The 11,399-nt window shown below is 33.4% G+C and overlaps 1 protein-coding gene across 1 annotated transcript; it reads left to right on the top strand.

Moving 5' to 3' along the window:
- Positions 1-10,696: 10,696 nt before the first annotated feature.
- Positions 10,697-11,176, top strand: LOC111695572 (uncharacterized). Its single transcript, XM_023464940.1, has one exon. The coding sequence runs from the start codon at positions 10,697-10,699 to the stop codon at positions 11,174-11,176; it is 480 nt and encodes a 159-aa protein (XP_023320708.1).
- Positions 11,177-11,399: the final 223 nt, after the last annotated feature.

Raw genomic sequence — 11,399 nt, forward strand, 5'->3', positions numbered from 1 at the left:
ATGTCTTCTAGATCTGTAAACAACCAGAGAAAAATGCTGTCGGTCAATGAGAGAAAACAAAAATACGAGTCAGCTGTTTAATTGATTTAACCAGTTAATCAATTAATTATCGCTTTGAATTAAAATTTCCCGCTGAGAATTGAAACGTTAAAGATTAGCGCTTAATTTCCTTAATTTTTTAATATTTAACAAGAAAATGGAAAAGGAATTGAGTATTTGCCACAAACACAAATTTTCTAATCTCTATATCTGTCCAACCCATGTGATAGAACTTAGATATATTGAATTCTGTCATATCAAAAATTCGAAGTTTAAAATATCAAAAATTTCCACCATCAGGTTACAAAGATATAGGGATTAGAAAATTTGAGTTTGTAGCAAAGACTCATTCCTCTAGTTTAATTTTATTTTCTGGCAGTTATCTTAGAACGGTAAAACACAACCAATATCTAGCTAATGAAATATACAAACTTATGGAAAATATTGCTTTTTTAAATTGTGTTTTTTTAACGTTAACAATTTTGTGAATGTTAAAGGAAGGATAAATTGGGTCGAGATATCACTTGTGCTTCTGACTGAGTTCAGATCAGATCCGTTCAGCTCCGGGTGCGCCAGGTTGGATTGAGAGATCTCCAGGATAAGTAGAATCCTGCTGTTTATCCAGCACCAAAACTAACACAATATTTATCAACTTTATTAAAATATTTGGAGACCAAGGATAGGACATAAATTCCAGGATGGGGGGGGGTCATTTATTCTCATTGTAATATTGTTGTGGAATTTAACTTTTTTTAAGTTTAAAAATAAAATTCTAATTTTATAGAGCTTCAGAATTTCAGAACTTTAGAATTGTAAAAAATCGAGATCGCTGCTTAATCTCATTTTTTTCTTAATCTGCAGATTAATTTTACTTTACATTTCTTTCCAGGAAAGTGTCTAAAATGTAACCAATCAGAGTGTCGATTGCATAAACTCTGATTGGTCGCAACCCAGCAAGGATATACAAAAGAAAGAATTAAGAAGAAAATCAAAAGTGTCCACAATGAATATCGGGATTTGGCAATCGAGTTTTCATCTCAGTCCATACAGTTAAACTGAAAGTTTAATTATTGTTTTGAGGTTCAAGTTTTAAAGTTTTAAACCCTTAAAGATTATAAAGGTTAGTTTTTCCAGATTTTATTAATAGATTTGACTTTCCAAAGTTTATGCATATGGTTTACAATTATCTTGTTTACTCTCAACATAATTAAGGGTTTTCAAGATAGAAACTGTGATATATTCCTACAGTTTCTTTAAGACTTGATTAGGAAATAGGAATATGCAAATTTTATAATAATAATGTTCAGATCCTTCTGTGCAATACTTAAAGTTTCTGTAAAAAAAAGTAAAAATATAATTATTAATTATTAAGAAATTTGTTTTGCGCTGTTTTAAAGATAAATTCTCTGATGAAAGGAACTTTGTCAGAATCCGCAAAAATTAGTTTTTGAAAAATTAAAAACATTTTGAATCTTGAATTGGTTTAAATGATCAATTTTTGGTGTGTGTTGATATCTGTTTTAAAAATCCTATTTTCCCAGGGTTATGAAGGTTTATGTTTATAAAGGTACCCTGAGAGGATGGAAAAGTATGGAAATGACCGGGAGATGATAAGATTTCAAGGTCCCCCTCCCCCCTTACTCCTCCCTGTATATACATACAAGTCGACCTTCACAAAACCACGCCCAACACACCAGCTTCATCTTTCCTTTATCATCAGAATATACTTCGTCATAGCAGGACCTTTCTTTATCCTCTCATAATCCTTTATTTATCCATCAAGCTTTTATCTTTCTTTAAACAGTCCTTCATCTATCCATAAACATTATCTATCCATAAACAGTACTTTATCTATCCATAAACATTATCTATCCATAAAAAGTACTTTATCTATCCATAAACAATCCTTTATCTATCTATAAACAGTCCTTTATCTATCTATAAACTTGATCTATCCATTAACAGTCCTTTATCTATTTAAAACTTTATCTATCCATAAATAATCCTTTATCTATCCATAAATAATCCTTTTTCTATCCATAAACAGTCCTTTATCTATTTAAAACTTTATCTTTCCATAAATAATCCTTTATCTATCTATAAATAATCCTTTTTCTATCCATAAATAGTCCTTTATCTATCCATAAACAGTCCTTTATCTATCCATAAACAGTCCTTTGTCTATCCATAAACAGTCCTTTATCTATCCTTAAACAGTCCTTTATCTATGCATAAACAGTCCTTTTTCTATCCATAACCTGGGATGCACAAATTTTTTTTCATTTTTCTAATTTTCCAGGAAATCTTCAAAACCTGAAATTCCGTATTTTAGAATTGTTCGAAGAAACGTAGAAGATTGATCAGCTATGCAAACTGCAAACCCTGCATTGTGTCTGAAAAATATAGAAGTAAGAAAGCTTACAAAAAAGTATGAAAACAAACAAATTGAAAGGATTAAGATGTGTATTTAAAGTAGTTTGTCTGTTTTGATGTCCCGTCGCCAATTTGCCTCAAATTTTGATTGGGGAGCTCTGTAAAATCACGTAAATATTATCACTTGGTTTAAAAATTCTAGATTGAGTAGGTTGACTTTATAGAGATAGTTTAGTTTACAGGCAAAGCTGGGTTCACTAGTTATATGCATATATATATTATATGGATAATATATTAGTATATATATTATATGGATAAAATATTAATATATATATATATATATATTATCCAGAAACACAGTGTTTCGTCCTTATTAGGACTCATCAGTACAGCTCAATTCATCAGTTTGGCGGGGCTTGAACCATGAATCCTCGAATTATGGATCAAACACGCTAACCACTGCTTCATCAAACCCTGATGATTGGGTAATGAAATAGGGACATGAGAGCTTAACCAACTCATTATAAGTTGAGGGCCTTGCATAATGCTAATTAGTACACCTATATATATATTTCTATCTGCATATTCTAGTGCATATATGTAAAGTGTAAAAATGCAAAAAATAAGAAGGATTATGGTCCTAAGACTATTCATAGAGTATACAAGAGAAGTGTTTAGTAAAGTGCAGAGGACTGTTTGAAAGTGCAAAAAAATGGCAGAAATGTTTTCAAGGTGCCCGAAGGGTACAATGTAGAGCTGTGTTGAGCTGATTGCAAAGATTACGGATAATTGCAAAATCTGGGTTAAAACTCAGAAGAACCCGTTTCATCCTATTAAACAATGCATTAATTGAAACTAAATTTTATACTTTTTTAAATACGTCAATCTTGAAAAAAAAGTTGAACCTGCCCTTAGTTCACAGGTGGTGGTAGAGTTGAATGTGCACACAGTGCACTGGGGTTTAGTTTTATGCGCGTAATTATTGGGTATGCGCATATCCTTGTGTGCATCTGTATAATACTGATGCCTGCTCGTGTTTGCGTATGAATTACATAGTATTCGTGTGTATAGAGATAGATATGGATGTTCACGAGTGATACAGAGAGAGTCAATACACACATGTGGGATTGCATTCATGATTTTCAAGGTCGTCTTTGATTTTTGCCAGTATTTGCTTACGTGAAATTCGTGAAAAAGGGGTGCAAGTACTTTTTTATTTTCTAAAATTGTGCTTTAAAGTTTTGATTAAACTTAATTGCAGCCTAATTTGAAATTATCACATTAACTTTTAACGGAATGAATGAGGAATATGACGGTAATGTGAATGCTGGGCCAATACACGACAACATTTTTTACATTTTTTTCCGTTTTTCATGTTTATTTGAGCTCCCTGTATACATGTTAATGTATGAGGTGTGTCCTTATATATTTTTGGAAAAATTGTTTTTATTAATTGTGAAAAAGTACTTTCATACTTAACACTGCACAGAACAGAAACGAAAAGGGAATTTTTATATTTTAAGGAAAATTATTATTAATTATGAAAATTACATATGAAGTAGTAGATAGGGGTAGGAAAAATACTTGATCTGGAAATTTGGAAAGAAATTGAGTCCTTGCCGCAAACTCAGATCACTGCATCTTTGCAACCCGATTTCGTGGAACTTTGAAATTTCAAACTATGAATTTGTTAGGTCAAATAGTCTAAGTTTGAAATATCAGGTTGCAAAGATAAAGGAATTAGAACATTGAGTTTGTGGCAAAGACTCAATTCCTTCGGAAGCTTTGCATGTTCCGTTAATGTTTTACTCAGATACTCAGGGAACTATTAAATTAAAGAAAACTGCAATTAAAGAAATCTGCCAATCAGACCTTTGCAAATTCTCAAAAATATTTTGAATGGATTTCTCAATATTTTTAGAGCAGAAAGGAACTATCTAGTGTTATATTTGTATTGTTAAAAACCTACGCTTAGACTGATTAAAGATAAGGGACGAAGTTTATCCCGGCATTTTTATCCGCAGAAGCGCTAGTAAATGTTGATAACTTTTATGCAAACTGTCTTAGCCTGTCCGGGAGTCACAGCGAGTAAATATATTCATTCGAATTTTCAAAAACCATGTTGGACGTACATAGAATATTCTGGATTTTTGAGAAAAAAGTAAAATCAAATAGATTAACAAACAGAATAGGTGGCAATAGAGAAATGAACCAATTATACACGACGTCACAAGTGTCAAATATAACAAGAAAAAAGAAGTTTTCTCACATTAGTTGACATGTTTTCCAAGATTAAATAAAAAAGTTTAAAACAGAAAATAAAGAACACATAAAATTGCACTTATGTTACAGTAAAATAAGCACTTTATTCACTATTATCAATAATTTTGTCGGGCACAAAAACTGAACTGACACTTGTGACGTTAGAATACAGATGTACTGAGTATGTACAAAGTCTACGTTGCTATCTATTTACTAGAATCTATTTAAGTAAAATCATTTGCATGGATTTCACAGTGTACAGTATCGAAAACTCCAGTTTCCCAGCATATGCTCTTTAAGAGTATGGTTGTGAATCCAGCATGCCACTCTCTACATGTCTACAGTTTGAAATTATGTCTACAGTCTCTTTAAGTTTTAAAAGGATAGGTGTTCAAATTAAGATGAATTTTAATTATTGATCTTTAGTTACGTAAGTGAGTGAGTAAGTGGGTAAGTAAGTGAGAGAGAGTAAGCGAGTGAGTGAGTAAGTGGCGGCAAACCTGTGAATCTCCAGAGGTCAAAGATTGGTGGCGGTATGCCAGATTTCAGGCACATCACCAATAAGAGATGCGCAGCTTATGACCTTGAATTTCATTTGTGGATTTTCGGTTTTGGGAGGAGCAAGATGAGATCAGGGACACTCCTCCGGGTAGGAAAGAGATAGGAGGGAGGGTTGCTAGGGCGGAGAAATATAAATGCACTGTACAGGGTTATTCAAAATACTTAGAAGATCTAGAAGCCAGCTTACATTAATTGTATTAGACATTATATATACAGACCCAAATTTAACTTTATAAACAACTTTATGTGTATTGTAAATAGTTTTATCTTTGATCCGGAGCGAAGTGCTTTCCGACCTAATAATATATGAGATCTTAAAATTGGCCAGATGGAGTAGGATCCCCATTAGACGTAAGCTATAATTAGGAGACAATTTAAATCCGTAGATCGGGTTGCGAGTTAAAACTACTGGGCATTTGTATAAAAAGTAAAAGATAATTTGTACGAATATGCTTTAGGTCAGTTTCCTCTAGGTCAGTTACCACAGCATCAGCTTTTAATCATAATCTGGTTAGAAAAGGCACGACGGATGAAAATTGTCAATCTATGAAAAATTTCGAATATAATTTAGTTAGAAAACATAAACAAATTGATTTGGTCCAAGGTTTTAATGAATCTGTAGGAATGATTAAAGACAGTAATATGATTTTACATTTAATTATTGAACATGAACTGTGTCAAGAGAAGGGCGGGGTCGGGGTACTTAATCAAGTCTCAAGGTATCATGGTTGTCCCCCGCTGGACGTGTAGGAGACTAAGTTTAGTCTCTAAATGAGACAGACGTCTAATTTACATCCTGGTTCAGAATTTCATCCGTACGTGAAAGTATTCCTGTCTTAAACCTTGCGTGTTGAAGATAATACCACCTAGTGCTCGCAGATCAACTATATTAATTACAAACCTGCATGCTATATATGTACATGAAGATGTACACTGTACAGTGTTGGTACACTTGATGTACATTGTTGTACGTTATCATCCTTGGGATGAACCCTAAACCCGGAGGAAAAGAAAGTTTGGTTTTAGTTCCTTGTAAATTTTAAGGGTGGAGTAACCAGGAGGAACCCATCCCAGAACCAGGTTCAGATAATGACAGGAGGATCCATAAAGATGAAAACCTGATGAGAAACTGGGTCAGCTGATAGAACTGATACCATCAGAACCTTGTGTCCTTCTGAGACATCCTTACTCCAGACTAATAATGATAACGATTGGATGGAATGTTTGAAATAAAACATTTTATTCAATATAAAACACTCTGGCACTATATAGTGTGTAACTAGTTCTCTGTATAGCTCTCTTTAATGTTCTCCAGCACTTATGTTTTATGGGATAATTCTGCAGTATCTCGTTCTATCCGCTCCATATAGGTTCACAAAGAGATGAAACTCGTTTGATCAGATATTGGTTCCGCCTGCTCATTAAATATTCAGATACATTATTAACTGGCCTACTGCATACACTGGGTCGTGTACATTCTTAACCCTATTAGCAGAGTGCTTAGGCTAGTTTAGGGATGATTTGGTAGCAAGCTTATCAAACCTTGCTCAGGTTTATATTGGCTTGGTAGATTTAGTTAGATAGAGTTTAGGCTCCAGGGGGTAGAGATATATTCTCCTTATCATCAAACTAGATTGAGAGGCAACTGGAATCATACCAGGAAACCCTGACTTGAAGATTCTAATCTTGAGTTTACGGAATATAATAAAGGATCCGAGGATATACTGCATATTATAAAGAAATGATGCATCTAAACTTGCAGGGAAGAGTAGATTTGGTGCACTTTACTTTATAGAGTAGAAGAGAGAATACAGTTCACTCTCTAGAAGGTATAGGGTAGAGAGGATACAGCTCACTCTCTAGAGGGTGTAGAATAGAGAGAATACAGTTCACTCTCTAGAAGGTATAGAGTTGAGAGGATACAGTTTATTCTCTAGAAGGTATAGAGTAGAGAGAATACAGTTCACTCTCTAGAAGGTATCTAAACTTGCAGGGAAGAGTAGATTTGGTGCACTTTACTTTATAGAGTAGAAGAGAGATGCAGTTCAATCTCTAGAAGGTATAGAGTAGAGAGGATACAGTTCACTCTCTAGAAAAGGGGGGATAAAATTCCCATCTCACAATATATAACAAGCTGGATCCAGCCCTGACATTGATTAACTATACCGGCAGTATCTGATAAAGAAAATATCAAGGATTTCAAGTATACTTCTTCTTCATTAATTATAGTTCAGGATCAGACTAGATATCATCTCTACTCACCACCAGTAGTAGTAGTATACAATATACACTATACAGGTCATACCAATAAACATGAAAAGGAATTGAGTCTTTGCAACAAATCCCAATTTTCTAATACCTATATATCTACAACCAAACTATGTAAACCTTATATATTTTAAACTTTGATTATTTGATATAACAGAAGTCAAAGTTTGAAATATCAAAGGTCTACAACGTTAGGTTGTTAAGAGATAGGGATTTAAAAACCAGAGTTTGTGGCAAAGACTCAATTCCTTTCCGAAAATACCACATTAAAGATTGAATAACTTTTTAGCATTAGCTCTAAAAGTGGCCGCAGCGCTCCGCCTCTAAGTTATCTTAACCTAGCCTTTTTGTTTATAAGTAAATGAAAGTTAAGAGAAAGGGAGGGGATGGAATGGAGCAACTGAAATATGTCCCATAATGATTTTTTGATCCATTTAGAATACAAAATTTAAAGGGATTGTAAGCGTAATTTAAAGTTGACAATGCCTGATTCACAACAGTGTTCGATCAAGTATTAGATATCAATATTTATAATTCTGAAAACTAATTATTTTCAACTGTGGTTTCTCTACAAAAGTGACTTGCGCATTTCTAGTGCAGGAAAATATTAATAGGAAATATTAGAACTAAACACTTTTAAACCTAGAAAAACGACAATATCTTCAACATTATTGATCAGATAAACGTTTTAAGTCCTCCAAACATTTTGTAAGATTTTAAAAGCAGTGCAGATTCAGAAAACTCTTCAAGCATTGATAAACTAAACGTCTACTATTATAAACTTGAGCCGTTCTAGCAAAAACGACATCTGAAAATCAATCCAATGTATTGACTAAAGTTTCCATGTTCACAGTTTTTACTTGAATAATGTTATTTCTCGTTGGACAAATAGTTTACAGCTGTGATAGCTAAATCCCTCCATACTTTGCCTTCAAACACAATTCAAGGTAAACCCCTCTCTCTACAGATCACTGGGATAACCTCCATACAATTGTCTGTTTCTATTCAGAGTTGAAAAACTTGAAGTTTCTTGTTCTAGTTTTGAATTAGTTGAAGTAATCTAGGAACCTCCTCCTAACAAGGCTTAGAACTACTTATCATGAGTATATTATCGCTCCACTATCCAGGAAAGGTCAGTTCAGCACGCAACTAGCTCTAGAGGAACTATAGGGAAGGATATATCAGGGTGTAATGACAACTTCTCAGGGACGAAACGAAAAGGAAAAACAAGATTTGATTAATCCAAAGAGTGGTTTGGAAAGAAAGAGTTAGAATTTATATTATTTGTAAAAAAAAACCGAAAATGAGGTCCAACAAAAATTGTGGCTCAATCGTTTCAGCCTTTTGATGTTGTTTTTTTATTTATGCAAACAAAGAAACCAGCAACACATAGCAAATATATATCTACTAGGCTTTCAGGGCGCTTCGTGCCCATCTTCCTTTATCAACTTTAAACGGTGCTCTATGTGTGAGCATTTTCTCTTTGTACAGTATAAAACAATAACAAAAAGTTCGCGGATTTCATTAAATTTTTTCGTAGATTTTCAAAATTTTACGAAATCTAAATTTGTTGGAGACAAATACTCGAAATTCTGAGCATTTATAAACCTTTCCTGGGGAAAGGAACGGAGTATTTGAAATTTTTTGAAACATCAGATTGACAAAAAACAATGCAATATACTTTAATCAAACTACTTTCATCTTTCCAAAGGAATTGAGTTTTTGCCACAAACTCGAGATTTTCTTATCACTATATCTTTGGAACCAAATGTTGCATACCTTAGATATTTCAAACTATGAATTCTGTTAGATCAAATATTCTGAGTTTGAAATATCAAAGGTTTACAACATCGAGTTCTTTAAAGATATTGTGATTTAAATATTTGATTTTGTTCCAAAGACTCAATTCCTTTGCAACCTCTCCCTTTATGATAATTTAGTAATACTAGGCTTTACGGGCGCTTCGCGCCCATCTTCTAGTTAAATAGTGAACATGTTCTTTTTGTTTGCATTTTAAAACAGAGAAGAAAAAAGAAAAAAATTTTGCGGATTTTTAAAAAAATTCGCGGATTTTCAAGAATTTAATTTTTTTTACAAAATTAAAAACCTTTAAAACACATTTTTTTATCATTCATAAACCTTTCTTGCGGTCACGTGATGTCCCACAAAAAATTTGGGCCCGATCGGTTCAGCCGTTTTGACGTTTATTGGATACAAACAAACAGACAGACAGACAGACAAGCCAAATTTATTTAGTAATATTTGGTGTAAAATCTACAGCAGGGAGAGCACTCAGATATACAATCTAATAATCTGTTTCCAGATTAGAATTAAAATCATCAATCATTAGATTGTCCAGGGATCATAAACTCACTTGTTCTAATCTAGGATAGTAATAAATATACTAGGAAACCATTAGAATCAGATAACGTTATCAAGAAGCACTGCTTGACCTCTCAAACAACATGCTGGGATTGGATTTCCAAATATCTGATTGACAGGTTGGGTAGAAGGTTTGTTTCTATAAACTGATCTATTTTCTGGTTTCTCCTTGGTTCCGAGTCTAGTTGTATTGACGTGGGATGATTAAGGTTGTGAATGCTCCTGCCGGTTTTGGACATCTCCAGGTACAGTTGATTGAAATCTAATCTGAGGAAACATCAGAAATATGGAAACAAGGGCGGGGAGCTCCGTCCCGCAGCAGTTCCCTGTCAGACCTGGATCACAGGGATAATTAACGAGGGTGGAGGATACACATGTTCTTCGTTCCTCCAGTGTAGGTCTGTTAGTGCAGAATATTCAATTTAGATCTTGTTCCAACAATATCCAGGACTGTAAACTATACTAATTGTTTTCCTCTGAGGATTCCTCCAACCTATGCCATCATTAGAGGTGATAAAATTTAATAAGCTACCGGTACCAAGGATAGAGGAACCTGGAGCTTATTAGAACTATAAACGAACACAACCTGGAAATACCTGAACCTAGGATAGAACAGAACAATAAACATAACATGGATGTATTTTAACCTCAAATAGAACTGAACAATGAATACAGCATGGATATACTTGAACTTAACATAGAACTGAACGATGAATACAACCTGGATATACTTGAATCTAAGATGGAACTGAACAGTGAATACAACATGGATATATTTTAACCTCAAATAGAACTGAAAAATGAATACAAGATGGATATACTTGAACCTAAGATAGATCTGAACAATGAATACAACATGGATATACTTGAATCTAAGATGGAACTGAACAATGAATACAACATGAAACTGGATATACTTGAATCTAAGATAGAACTAAATAATGAATACAACATGAATATACTTGAACCTAAGATAGAACTGAATAATGAATACAACATGGATATACTTGAACCTAAGATAGAACTGAACAGTGAATACAACATGAATATACTTGAACCTAAGATAGAACTGAACAGTGAATACAACATGAATATACTTGAACCTAAGATAGAACTGAACAGTGAATACAACCTGAATATACTTGAACCTAAGATAGAACTGAACAATGAATACAACATGAATATACTTGAACCTAAGATAGAACTGAATAATGAATACAACATGGATATACTTGAACCTAAGATAGAACTAAACAGTGAATATACAACCTGGATATTCTTGAACCAATGATAGAGGTGAACAAAGAAGATGTACCAAAAACTTTGCCACAAAACATATTTCGTGATTTTTTTATCTGATAATTTTGATATCTTTGAATAACCTGAAGTGGAATATCTGATTTAAACCAATCAAAAAAGTTGCATCTTTAGATGTTTATCCAGTCCGCTAGGGATAAGAAGAGAGTTAAGGTTTTTAACTTCTTCATGCTTCAGAAGTTTCGTAAGCAAAAACA

The sequence above is a fragment of the Eurytemora carolleeae genome, unplaced genomic scaffold, assembly GCF_000591075.1.
Source record: "Eurytemora carolleeae unplaced genomic scaffold, Eaff_2.0 scaffold231, whole genome shotgun sequence".
In the NCBI taxonomy this organism is placed as follows: Eukaryota; Metazoa; Arthropoda; class Copepoda; order Calanoida; family Temoridae; genus Eurytemora; species Eurytemora carolleeae.

Excerpts from the sequence above, each read along its gene's own strand:
- LOC111695572 (XM_023464940.1), top strand. The coding sequence starts at position 10,697 with ATGGATATACTTGAACCTAAGATAGATCTGAACAATGAATACAACATG.